Source organism: Oncorhynchus keta, chromosome 4, assembly GCF_023373465.1.
Source record: "Oncorhynchus keta strain PuntledgeMale-10-30-2019 chromosome 4, Oket_V2, whole genome shotgun sequence".
Taxonomy (NCBI): Eukaryota; Metazoa; Chordata; class Actinopteri; order Salmoniformes; family Salmonidae; genus Oncorhynchus; species Oncorhynchus keta.
In genome coordinates, this window is record NC_068424.1 from 39,705,737 (window position 1) to 39,719,689 (window position 13,953).

General features: G+C 45.4%; 1 protein-coding gene across 3 annotated transcripts; it reads right to left on the reverse strand.

Moving 5' to 3' along the window:
• Positions 1–3,697: 3,697 nt before the first annotated feature.
• Positions 3,698–13,706, reverse strand: LOC118374862 (BMP and activin membrane-bound inhibitor homolog). Of its 3 annotated transcripts, none has more exons than XM_035761345.2 (3): positions 13,484–13,706; positions 11,249–11,527; positions 3,698–10,637 (listed from the first exon to the last, which is right to left on the reverse strand). In XM_035761345.2, the coding sequence occupies exons 1-3, from the start codon at positions 13,545–13,547 to the stop codon at positions 10,219–10,221; spliced, it is 762 nt and encodes a 253-aa protein (XP_035617238.1). In that variant the 5' UTR covers positions 13,548–13,706; the 3' UTR covers positions 3,698–10,218. The 3 variants fall into 3 exon arrangements, with proteins under 3 accessions (XP_035617238.1, XP_035617247.1, XP_035617229.1); XM_035761354.2 differs by having other exon boundaries at positions 13,479–13,706; XM_035761336.2 differs by having other exon boundaries at positions 13,172–13,706.
• Between the last annotated feature and the right edge of the window lie 247 nt (positions 13,707–13,953).

Consider the following 13,953-nt stretch of genomic DNA (forward strand, 5'->3'; position numbering starts at 1 on the left):
CCCATCCCTCCACCGCAGGAGCCTCGGTCTGGCTCGGATGCCATGGTGCCAGGACCGGCTGGTACCCCAACACACACTGAAAAGGGGACACGTTAGTAGAGGAGTGGCGTAGTGAGTTCTGAGCCATTTCAGCCCAGGGAATGTAGCGTGCCCACTCCCCTGGCCGATCCTGGCAATACGACCGCAGAAACCTACCCACCTCCTGGTTCACTCTCTCCACCTGCCCATTACTCTCGGGGTGATAACCAGAGGTCAGGCTGACAGAGACCCCCAAGCGTTCCATGAACGCTCTCCATACCCGAGACGTGAATTGGGGGCCCCGATCAGAAACGATATCCTCCGGCACCCCGTAGTGCCGAAAGACATGGGTGAATAACACCTCCGCAGTCTGTAGGGCTGTAGGGATACCGGGCAACGGGAGGAGACGGCAGGACTTAGAGAACCAATCCACAATCACTAGAACCGTGGTGTTCCCCTGAGACGGCGGAAGATCGGTCAGGAAATCTATGGACAGATGTGACCATGGCCGCTGTGCGCCGGGGAGGGGTTGTAACTTCCCTCTAGGAAGGTGCCTAGGAGCCTTACTCTGAGCGCACACTGAACAGGAGGAGACATAACCCTTAACGTCCTTCGCCAAAGTAGGCCACCAATACCTCCCCTGAAGGCTCCCCACTGTCCTCGTCACCCCAGGGTGACCCGAGGAGGGTAGGACATGAGCCCACCGAATCAGCTTGTCCCGAACACCAAGCGGCAGGTACCTTCGCCCCGCTGGACACTGAGGAGGCGCGGGTTCAGCCCGTAACGCTCGATCCGAGTCCACGTCCCATACCACTGGTGCTACCAGCTTTGAGGCGGGAAGGATGGGAGCAGGTTCGGTGGACCCATCCTCCATGTCGTAAAGGCGGGACAGTGCGTCAGCCTTTACGTTCTGGGAGCCCGGTCTATAAGACAAAGTAAACCGGAACCGGGTGAAGAATATGGCCCACCTTGCCTGACGTGGGTTAAGTCTCCTAGCTGCCCGAATATACTCCAGGTTCTGGTGGTCGGTCCAGACGAGAAAAGGGTGCTTAGCCCCCTCAAGCCAGTGTCTCCACACCTTCAGAGCTCTAACCACCGCTAGCAACTCCCGTTCCCCCACATCATAGTTACGCTCCGCTGGGCTGAGCTTCCTTGAGAAGAAAGCGTTTTGGCGGCGTACCCGAGCGCTGCGATAGCACGGCACCCACCCCAGCCTATGAATGCTAAAGAGGGGTCCGGATGCGCCAACACGGGTGCATCAGTGAACAGCGCCTTCAACTTGTTGAACGCTCCGTTCGCCTCTGCTGACCACTGCAACCGCACCGGGCCCCCCTTCAGCAGTGAGGTAATGGGAGCCGCTATATGGCCAAAACCCCGGATAAACCTCCGGTAGTAGTTGGCAAAACCCCAAAACCGCTGCACCTCCTTTACCGTGGTTGGAGTCGGCCAATTACGCACGGCCCTAATGCGGTCACCCTCCATCACTACCCCAGAGGTGGAAATGCGATATCCCAGAAAAGAGACGGCTCGTTTAGAGAACACGCATTTCTCAGCCTTGACGTATAGGTCATGCTCCAGCAGTCTACCAAGCACCTTGTGCACCAGAGACACATGCGCGGTGTGAGTGGCCGAGTAGATCAGAATGTCATCGATATAAACAACCACTCCCTGCCCGCACAGGTCCCTGAGAATCTCGTCTACAAAGGATTGAAAAACGGCTGGAGCATTTTTTAACCCATACGGCATGACGAGGTACTCATAGTGGCCTGATGTGGTACTAAATGCGGTTTTCCACTCGTCTCCCTTCCGAATACGCACCAGACTATACGCGCTCCTGAGATCCAGTTTTGTGAAGAACTGCGCTCCGTGGAATGATTCCACCGCCGTAGCGATGAGAGGTAGAGGGTAACTATACCCCACTGTGATGACGTTTAGACCTCTATAATCAATACACGGACGCAAACCTCCCTCCTTTTTCCTCACAAAAAAGAAACTCGAGGAGACGGGTGAAATGGAGGGCCGAATGTACCCCTGTCCCAGCGACTCCGTGACATATGTCTCCATTGCCAACGTCTCCTCCTGGGACAGCGGGTACACGTGACTCTTGGGAAGCGCAGCGTCTACCTGGAGATCTATCGTACAATCCCTTCCCGGTCGATAAGGTGGTAATTTAGTCGCTTTCACTTTACTGAAAGCGATTGCCAAATCGGCATACTCGGGGGGAATGCACACCGTGGAACCCTGGTCTGGACTCTCCACCGACGTGGCACCGATGGAAACTCCCAAACACCTTCCAGAACACTCCTCTGACCACCCCTGGAGAACCCCGTTTCCACAAAATTTTAGGATTGTGAGTCCAGCCAGGGAGTCCCCAGCACCACTAGAAACGCAGGCGAATCAATAATAAAAAAACTGATACGCTCCCTATGATTCCCCTGCGTCACCATGTCCAGTGGGACCGTAGTCTCCCTGACCATCCCTGACCCTAATGGCCGGCTATCTAGGGAGTGCACGGGGAAAGGAGAATCTATCGGCACCAGCGGAACCCCTAACTTAAGGGCGAGTCCACGATCCATAAAGTTCCCAGCTGCGCCTGAATCGACTAGCGCCCTATGCTGGGAAGAGGGAAAAAAGTGAAGAAAAAAGGTTAAGACAAACATGTGGCCAACAGGGGGTTCTGGGTGAGTTTGATGCAGACTCACCTGGGATGATCGAGAAGCGTTCCGCCTGCCATCTCTACTCCCAGACGGACCCCCCCAGCACCGATCAGACATGTGTCCTCTCCGACCACAGTTGGTGCAGGGAAGGCCTCCTCCTCCGGTACCCCTCGGCGCAGCCCCTCCCAACTCCATCGGAATGGGAGCGGAGGGGCTGGGTGGTGGAACGCACAGGGCCCTCTCTGAACGCCCGCGGGCAGCCAGCAGATTGTCCAGTCGAATGGACATGTCAATCAGCTGATCCAGTGACAGAGTGGTGTCCCGACACGCTAACTCCCGGCGGACGTCCTCTCGGAGACTACACCTGTAGTGGTCCATAAGGGCCCTCTCGTTCCACCCAGATCCGGCTGCCAAGGTCCGGAACTCCAGCGAGTAATCCTGGGCGCTCCTCCTCTCCTGCCTGAGATGAAAAAGTCGTTCTCCCACCGCTCGGCCGTCTAGAGGGTGATCAAACACGGCACGGAAGCGGAGGGAAAACTCTGGGTAGTGCTCCCGCGCTGAGTCTGGGCCATTCCAGACTGCGTTCGCCCACTCCAGAGCACGACCCGTGAGGCAGGAGATGAGGATACTCACCCTCTCCGCTCCTGAGGGAGTGGGTCTAACGGTGGCCAGGTATAGCTCCAGCTGAAGCAGAAACCCCTGGCAACCCGCCGCTCCATCATAAGCCCTCGGTAGCGTCAGACGGAGGGTGCTGGAGTCGAGTGATGGGGAGTCCTGAGCCGGGGTGCCGAAGGTGGAGAGAGGAGACCACTCCTCTCCCATCGGTCCATTCTCTCCATCACTTGATCCATCGCGGATCCGATCCAATGGAGAACGGTGGTGTGGTGGAGAACCCGTTCCTCCATCGATGGGAGAGGGTTGGCTGCTGCTCCTGCTGACTCCATTCAATTTGATTTAGGTGCGTGATTCTGTAATGCTTCGGGTGTCGTAGGTGTGTGAAGTCAAACGCAGGAGACAGTGAGTGCAATGCTGTGCGTCTTTAATAGTATAATAGTATATTAATAGCACCAACGCACCACAGGGTGCTCACAATAGTAACGGCCCCAAACACAGGGAATGAAAATTTACAACGGAAAAGTCACGACCAGGCACTAACACGTACCTCTACAACAGAGCCGAAGGTTACACTGAAATAATCCCACACAACAACCAGGCGGGCCGGCTGTCTAATAAAGACAAACTAATCATATATAAACAGGTGCTACCAATCAACATACAAGGAGGGAGAGGAAAGACAATCAGTGGCAGCTAATAGGCCGGTGACGACGACCGCCGAGCGCCACTCGTGACAGTCATTATGTTATAACTAAGTCTATGATTTGATAGAGCAGTCGGACTGAGCGGTGGTAGGCAGCAGCAGGCTCGTAAGCATTCATTCAAACAGCAATTTTGTTTGTTTTGCCAGCAGCTCTTCGTTGTGCGTCAAGCATTGCGCTGTTTATGACTTCAAGCCCATCAACTCCCGAGATTAGGCTGGTGTAACCGGTGTGAAATGGCTAGCTAGTTAGCGGGGTGCACACTAATAGTGTTTCAAACGTCACTCGCTCTGAGACTTGGAGTCCAGACCTTGCTCTGCATGGGTAACGCTGCTTCGAGGGTGGCTGTTGTTGTTGTGTTCCTGGTTTGAGCCCAGGTAGAAGCGAGGAGAGAGATTGAAGCAATACTGTTACACTGGCAAGACTAAAGTGCCTATAAGAACATCCAATAGTCAAAGGTTAATGAAATACAAATCGTATAGAGATAAATAGTCCTATAATTCCTATAATAAATACAACCTAAAACGTATTGGGAATAGTGAAGACTCATGTTAAAAGGAACCACCAGCTTTCATATGTTCTCATGTTTTGAGCAAGGAACTTAAAAGTTACCTTTCTTACATGACACATATTGCACTTTTACTTTCTTCTCCAACACTTTGTTTTTGCATTATTTAAACCAAATTGAAAATGTTTCATTATTTATTTGAGGCTAAATTGATTTTGATGTATTATATTAAGTTAAAATAAGTGTTCATTCAGTATTGTTGTAATTGTCATTATTACAAAAAATATATATAATAATAATAATATATATATATATTTTTAAATCGTCCGATTAATCAGTAGTGGCTTTTTTTGGTCCTCCAATAATCTGTATCGGTATCAGCCTTGAAAAATCATAAATCGGTCGACCTCTAGTTGTTAGCTACACCGATATACAAAGTCAGATCTATTTGGAACTTGTCATTTAATCATTATCATCTCTGTCACCGTCTTTTAATTCATTATCCTTCATTTGGAGAGATATTGTGCTGATTTATTAACCGTGGTTGAAATGCAACTGAAAAGCCCTCTTTAAAAAAAAAAATCAATAACCATCTATTTACAGACGGTGACATTTAAGCTTCAAGAGTCCCAGTCAGATCTCGTAAACATTCCCAACCAAATTATTTTTCTCTTGAGGAAGGTTTATATCTAAATGTTAACACGCAGGGATAAATATTTAGATGGGTAAATTAGGACAGGGACCAACACATGTTTTTATCCATTCAATGGAAATGAATTTGCTTTGTGTGGAATAAATGTTTATTCCATGTCTTGTTTTAAAGAATGTCCATTCGTCACAGGGCAGAATGACACTAATGTACTGTACTGTGCATTAAGAGTAATGTACCTTTGTAGTTAATGCTGAGAGAAGATAAATAATAACCTGTAACCTTCACTAAGGATAAATCCTGAGTAATAAACTACTCATGATCAATAGTTAACATGGATAACCTTACATCTCTATAGAGCAGGGTACTCCAACTGGCGGACCACAGTATTCTGACCACATTTTTTGTTGTGGTACATAAGACTGTAAAAACACCAACAAATCAACTCCAAGTGATTTTAATTTTGGAAATCTGTAGCAAAGTATTCCCATACATAATTGAGAGATATACACTGTATACACAAAAGTACGAGGACACCCCTTCAAATTAGTGGAAGCGGCTATTTGTCACACCTGTGACAGGTGTATAAAATCGAGCACACAGTCAATCAATCTCCATTGAAAAACATTGGCCTTCCAGTGAAGGAAAATCTTAACACTACAGCATAGAAATAATTAAATTCTAGACGATTCTGTGCTTCCAACTTTATGGCAAAAGTTTGGGGAAGGTCCTTTCCTGTTTCAGCATTACAATTCCCTCGCGCACAAAGCGAGGTCCATACAGAAATGGTTTGTCGAGATCGGTGTGGAAGAACTTGACTGGCCTGCACAGAGCCCTGACCTCAACCCCATCAAACACCTTTGAGATGAATTGGAACGCTAACTGCGAGCCAGGGCTTATGCCCAAGATCAGTGCCCGTCCTCACTAATGCATATGGCTGTATGAAAGCTAGTCCCTGCAGCAATGTTCCAACATCTAATGGAAGGCCTTCCGAAAAGAAGTGGCGCAGCGGTCTAAGGCACTGCATCTCAGTGCTAGAGGCTTCACTACAGACACCCTGGTTAGATTCCAGGCTGTATCACAACCGGCCGTAATTGGGAGTCCCATAGGGTGGTCGCACAATTGGCCCAGCATCGTCCGGGTTTGGCCGGTGTAGGACGCCATTGTAAATAAGAATTTATTCTTAACTGACTCGCCTAATTAAATAAAGATTCCATTAAAATAAAAAATAAAAGAGCGGAGGCTGTTATAGCAGGAAAGTCGGATCAACACCATATTAACGCCCATGAATTTGAAATGAGACGTTCAACGAGCAAATGTCCACATACTTTTGGCCATGTAGTGTATATGATCGTAAACAAATGTAAGCACGGATTTAAATTATTATGTTTTAGTCAAATATTTTATCTGTTTGGGCTTCTTGTGGTCAATTTGCAGTCTACAAATGATATGTAATTATGTTCCGGCACCCTGACCATCCCCTCAAGAAAAAAAAACGGCCCACGGCTGAATCTAGTTGATGATCCCTGCTATAGAGTCTGCTGAAAAGGAGAAAACAAGAATAATATAGAAGGTGTGTAACAGTATGTGTGCATCCACTACCATATGCAGGTGTTAACAGGTTCCATGTGTGTTTTCACTTTCACTTCATATCGTTTAACTCGGCCACAACATAGTCCATGAGAGCCCTTTACATACACACACACCCAGCACCGACTGCATGAATGTTGATCGTCAGTGAGGTGGAGAGAAAAAAATAAAAACACCTCTGATTTAAATCACGCTAGTTAACCTTCCCCGCTATGAGGTTGAAAAATGTCACATACCAATAAAAGCTGTATATCTCACCCTCATAGCTGCTAGTGGGAAAACATGAGACTGGAGTAGATGAGCCTATGATTCTTGACAAGTCTACGCGAGAGTGAGAGTCCCCGTCCCCCCCCAAATAGCACTCTATTCCCTATATAGTGCACAACTTTTAACCAGGGTCCGACACAACCAGAATATACAGCACCAGTCAAAAGTTTGGACATCCTTTGCCACCCTTTGCCTTTATGACAGCTTTGCACACTCTTGGAATTCTCTCAACCAGCTTCATGAGGTTGTCACCTGGAATGCATTCAAATAAACAGGTGTGCCTTGTTAAAAGTTAATTTGGGGAATTTCTTTCCTTCTTAATGCGTTTGAGCCAATCAGTTGTGTTGTGACCATGTAGAGGTGGATTCCAGAAAATAGCCCTATTTGGTACAAGACCAAGTCCATATTATGGCAAGAACAGCTCAAATAAGACATGAAGGTCAGTCAATATGGAACATTTCAAGAACTTTTAAGTTTTCTTCAAGCACAGTCGCAAAAACCATCAAGCGTTAAGATGAAACTGACTCTCATGAGGACCGCCACAGGAAAGGATGACCCAGAGTTACCGCTGCTGCAGAGGATAAGTTCATTAGTTACCAGCCTCAGAAATTTCAACCCAAATAAATGCTTCACACAGTTTAAGAAACAGACACATCTCAACATCAACTGTTCACGTGAAGCAGGCCTTCATGGTCAAATTGCTGCAAAGAAACCACTACTAAAGGATACCAATAAGAAGAAAATACTTTCTTAGGCCAAGAAACACGAGCAATGGACATTAGACCGGTGGAAATCTGTCAAATTTGAGATTATTGGTTCCAACCCCCATGTTTTTGTGAGATGCAGTGCAGGTGAGCAGATGATCTCCACATGTGTAGTTCCCACCGTGAAGCATGGAGGAGGAGGTGTGATGGTGTCGGGTGCTTTGCTGGTGACACTGTCAGTGATTTATTTAGAATTCAAGACACACTTAACCAGCATAGCCATCCCATCTGGATTGTGCTTAGTGGGACTATCATTGGACAACACACCTCCAGGCTGTGTAAGGGCTATTTGACCAAGAAGGAGAGTGATGGAGTGCTGCATCAGATGACCTAGCCTCCACAATCACCTGACCTCAACCCAATTGAGATGGTATAGGATGAGTTGGACCAGAGTGAAGGAAAAGCAGCCAACAAGTATGAACTCCTACCAGACTGTTGGAAAAGCATTCCAGGTGAAGCTGGTTGAGGGAATGTCAAGATTGTGCAAAGCTGTCATCAAGTCCAAGTGTGGCTACTTTGAAGAATCTAAAATATATTTTGATTAATTTAACACTTTTTTGGTTACTACATTATTCTACATGTGCTATTTCATAGTTTTTGTCTTCAATACTATTCTACAATGTAGAAAATAAAGAAAAACCTTTGAATGAGTAGGTGTGTCATCTTTTGACTGGTACTGTATATCAATACAAATTCACTGGCAAGTTAGAAAGGGAGGAGTTTGAAGTCACTTCAAAACAAATTGGGCTTTTGAAGGAAACCAGTTGACCACCTCATTACATGTGCATGTCAATACAAACAGCATGACCGCCTGCCTCTCAGCAAAATGGTAGCCTATCGTAATGGGCCTGGAGAATACTTTTATTGTAGGCCACTGTGACGGTGCATCCGGTCTGTATGTGTATGAAGATGCGAGTGTGTGTGTGTGTGTGTGTGTGTGTGTGTGTGTGTGTGTGTGTGTGTGTGTGTGTGTGTGTGTGTGTGTGTGTGTGTGTGTGTGTGTGTGTGTGTGTGTGTGTGTGTGTGTGTGTGTGTGTGCGTGGGTGAGTGCATACTGTGTGTGTTTGTGCTCCTGCATGTTCATCCCTCCCCTCTCAGACGTCATCAGGGAAGTATTACTATGTAATAAAGTAGAAGGCCAAATCGATGGGAGAGGAACACATACTGGGAAAAGAAGTGATGGGGGTTTTCAACAACAATATAAAAAAAATACAAGCTTCACATTATTAAACCCAAAAGTCTGTAGGTTCCATATTAACTATCTTAATAGCTCATCAATAACTCTCTTAATAAAACAAATCCCACCATCACACTTGAGATCTATTTCTAAGTGGTGTAATAAGATATTTGGCATAATCGCTAGCCCAGTTGCTTGGCAGGGAAAAAAGCCCTCTTCATCAACACGAGGTTGGATACAGGAGGGTTAGTGTGTCGGCAGAAACACATCCAGAGAAGCTGAATGGGGAGGGATTATACAGGCCTTCGATTGAGTATAAAATAAATATCCACACTACTTCCAGGAGAAATCCAGCATGTGCAATGAAATAAACAACATTTGTTTGAAGCTGAGATCCTAACCTTTGGAGGAAGTTCAAGAATGACTGAGTCATATGGAGCACTACTGTGAAACATGGCCTCACTATGAAGTCAGACCTACACACACACACACACACACACACACACACACACACACACACACACACACACACACGCAGCGTGTTCCTCTCTCACCACACATCCTCTCACATAGTACTGTATAGACATACAACCCAGAAAGAAACAGATAGAAAAGAGGCCTCTATGACATGAGCCACAGCTCTCATCTCTCTTTCTCGCTCTCACACACACGTAGCAGGGAAGAACACACAGAACAGGGTGTTTCTTTCAGACAAAAATATATATATTTTCAATCTTTACAATAAGCTTGGATCAAGAAACATACAGAGGACTGTACACACCTTAAGTCACCTATACTCCTCAAAAAGTACTTTTTTGTACCCTGGTGTCAGTGTAAAATTCTTCTCCTATTTAGCTTTTCTTTAAGCAAAACAAAGTTTTTTTGTTTTTACAAATGTGCAAATAAGACCGATTTGGAATCCTTCAGCAGTCTGTGTAAAGTCCAGGATGCACAGGCAGACAGGGTCTTGACAGAGCTCTTTCAATCCGTCAGCTCAGCCCTGCCCGCTCAGCTCCTCATTGGTTTGCCTTTAATTTTCAAGTAAAGTGCACCTTTAGCAAAAACCACAAGGCTTGCGTTCAATTCTGTCCTCTTTTTTTCTTCCATTGAAGAAAACAGATAAGTACAATGGACAAAAAAGGGGATTCATTTTTTAAGTTAAAAGAGAAACCCCAACGAGTGGAGGAGGCAGTCTTGGCTGTTTTTTGGGGGGCGGGTGGGGAAGGGTGTGGTGGGACATAAAGTGAAGTCAAACGATCTTAGAAAAGTAAGTTATACGAACTCCAGCTTCCCGTGCCCACTGTACATCCCCCAGTGTACCAGTGACAGTATCTTGTCATTTCCCAGGTCTGCCTGTCTCATCTTGTCACAGGTGAGGCAGCAGTTCTCGTGGCCCGTCACAGGCACCATACACTCCAAGTCTAGCTTTGCCACGTGGCCCTTCTTAGTGTGGTGGCCATGGAAGCTGTAGTGGAGCCGTGACAACATCTGCTGCCTCTGGTCCTGCAGCCGCTTGTTCTCGCTGCGGAGCATCCTTAACGCCAGCATGATGAGAAGAACCAGGATGAGGCCTCCCGCGATAGGCACCGCAATCACCGCCGCCCTGAACCACACCTCTTTGGCAGAGGCCAGCTCCTGTACCCGCGTGACCAGGTTAGGGTTGTTGCTCTCAGGCTGGTACCTGCCGTGGTCTGGAGGTGGAGGGAAAATACGATTATTTTATTGTGCAATGTACACCAATGTTCAATGGAAACTTCTGTCTTCTGCTTTCAGAAGGTGAATGCAATGAGTCGCCTTTCTAAAATAAGAGCCCCCCCAAAAAAATTATTCAGCTACTAAACGAGTTAAACTCCCTTGGGCTGAGTCATAACAGAAATCCCTACTTGAGAGCTCTCCCTTCCTCTCTGTAAGGCTGTATGCACCTTTCCATAACTCAATTAAGCTAGTATTTCGGCACCACTGCATACAGTCTGAGAAGGGATATTCTACAAGGCACCCGCACGCTGGCTTCCGATTAAAAGTCAAACTGAAGTTTTGTTAAAGACGGAATTGTTAAAGACAAAAGTGTATGGACAGCATGTCCTTACAGTAGGCCGTTGTCGATAGAGTTCCAGCATAGGACTGTGACACATGTAAACAGTAGGCTACACAACAAATCGTCACTTTGGTTGCTCTGTCTATCACACATTATGAACCTTGTCAAGAGAGTAGAATAGAACATAATATAATAACGTCCATATCCATACAGTTTACAGAGCCATAGTAGGGCAATTGAAAGTTTCCATTCTCTCCCCTTCCTTACCTGTAGATTCTCTGGTGTGCGCCAGGTCGTGTAGTCCTCTGTAGTTACACATGTCGTCGTGACAACATTCTAGTGTGGACAAGCCCCCACTCAGGGCATCTGTGTTCTTAGCGCTGCACACGTCGGCAGCGTTTGCTATGGGATCTAGACACCCGTGTGTGAGAGGCGAGTTCGTGTTCATAGGGTCCAACACCTTGGTGAAACAGGCGTTTAGTTCCGATTTGCACATGTAGCCTGTGGCCACGCAGTGGGGGGCATCACAGTAACACCGTATTTCTCCTAAAATAAAACAATTAGGAAATGCATGTAAGTCTTTGTTTATGAAGTCTTGTAGGCTAAATATTAGGCTATAGCCTACCCACCACCAACATGTCAGACCACACATTCTACATATTATTACCTAGTAATAATAACGTCTTAATTCACAGATTTGAAATGTATGCACGGACTATGCCTATGTTTTCTAACAGGGTAACGTTAGCAGTTTGGGAAATAAAACGTATTCTGACAGGGGAGAAATCTTGTGTTTCATAGTAAAATAAGTGAAATGTTATAAACTTGTCAGCTGGACGTAGGCTATATGAGTTAGTCACGCACAACGCTGTGTGAATAACTTATCCCAGAATCAAATAAGGTCAATAGCCTTGCCTATAGTCTATCTACTTTGCTTTTAAAATCAAATCATGATGTCACCTCGCTATTTCAAGATCCAGAAACCAGACTACTTATCTTTTTAAGACTCACAGATTAAGACTGAAGTGACATTGGCAACATTGTCAAAATACATGTAAATGACAAGGTACACGCTGAAATACTTTGAGAAGTATTTCTCTGTTTAAATTACAGCAAATAAGACGAGTTTAAGAGCTTTCGGTGCAAAATGGTCCTTTTAGTCCGTATTATAAAACAGGAACCGTGTAGCTTATAATTAGTGGTTTGTGTGCCAAAGTTTTCAAAAATTCAACCCAAGTGGAAACTTGTAAAGGGGGGTGAGAGTGGTGCAGGAGACTCCCTTTTCAGCTTGCACGCAAGCTTTAGTGTGGTCAGGATGGGCTGGGTGTTCCCCTGGCTTCTCATCTCACAAGCTTCCACCAAACAACCTTATCATTATTATTTTTTGCACCTTTTCTTTATTGAAATAAAAATAGTGATAAAAACGCGTTGTAAATGTTATGAGTAGCGTTTCACTTATAATCCGATGTTTTAGTTTACTCTTAGGCTGTGGTTTTAAAACGGTTAAATATGGCACAGGCTATTTGTATCGAGCTGTTATACTTTTCAATAGAAATCCTTATCTTTATTAACACTGTGTTACAAGACAGCAACAAACATAAAAACACAGAGATGCACCCAAGTAAATACGGGCCTTTGTATGTTGTTACAAGCTGTTTGTGTGTAGGCTACTTTCAGAGTCTCAGTTACATGCTGTCATTTTATTAAAACATCATGAGCTGACCATTGACATGGACCTGCATTACATTGGGCCCTAAACAACACATTATAGAAGCATTATGGCACTCTAATACACTACTGTCTTATAAATGCCAAATGCTGTATATACCAGACAATCACCAGTATACTATAGTAGCCTTTACATTAACCGCTATAGCCTATAGGCTACATAATATCTCACGTATCAAATAGTGCGTGTGCACAAACGCGAGAACTATGACAACCATTTGAGTCATTCAGTCTGTTTAGTGCCAATTTTACCATAATGGAAGGCCTTGCAATATGAACTCATGGGGGACACACAGAACACCTGCTGGGTAGAAAGTTGCGTTTTCTTAGTTATAACAATTACGACACCTCTGGTGTTGGATTATCTGGTAAAATTATAAAACGTATTGTTGATTGAGAGACATTTAGAAACATATCCAAAAAAGCTAACTTAAAAGCACGTTTTTAGGGATCAAGGTTTACCTTTAGTAAGAAGAACAGCTATGGCACACAGTTCCAGTTGTAGCCAAATGCAAATGAAACTGGAATGGCGATCCATTTATGACAAGTAACTTTTTAGTCCCCTTATCCCAGTAGCAAAACCCGTAGGGCTGAGCTCAAAGACAAGGTTACATGAACGCTGCAGAAGATTGCGGTGGACCGCGAACAAACGTTGCCACAATCACAATCGTTTGGAAGACGTAAGAAAATAACAAAAAAAACGAATGGCTTGTCCCTGCATCGAGAAAACTAAGTTACAAGAGAAATAGCCCTAAAATCCGACTTTTACCTTACTTGGATAGCCCTGCAGGAAAAAAACGGAATGTTTATAGCTGCTGAAAATAAGAAAAAAATACATTCCATGAGTAGAAAAAGTGATAAATCTTGTAACTACTTGTCCACTCCGACTTCACACACACCCGCGATGATGGTTGTGCATAACATTTATAATCCGAAACCAACGAAATGTGAATAAATGGTTGCTCACTCTCGCATCAACACTTCACTAGTCGACTTCGGGGAGAGGCTCTTGAGTTGAAGAAATATCTGAGCCAGACTTCGATACGTAACCTAAGTCCGCCCACTGAGTGCTCATTGGGTCATCCCTAGCGCAATTAGCATATTTTAGATTTCCATTGATTTCCATTGCATTCACACAATTTAACATTCCTCCTACTGTATGTAAGTGCCATACACTCTTATACTGACTAGTCAATGCAATGTAACAGTGTTACAGTTTGGGTCAATCAATGTAGCCGTGAGTG

Excerpts from the sequence above, each read along its gene's own strand:
- LOC118374862 (XM_035761336.2), bottom strand. The coding sequence starts at position 13,247 with ATGGATCGCCATTCCAGTTTCATTTGCATTTGGCTACAACTGGAACTG. Across the intron at positions 11,528-13,171 it reads AGCTGTTCTTCTTACTAAAG|GAGAAATACGGTGTTACTGT; the intron begins GTAAACCTTGAT and ends GTTTTATTTTAG. Across the intron at positions 10,638-11,248 it reads GCACACCAGAGAATCTACAG|ACCACGGCAGGTACCAGCCT; the intron begins GTAAGGAAGGGG and ends CTCCACCTCCAG.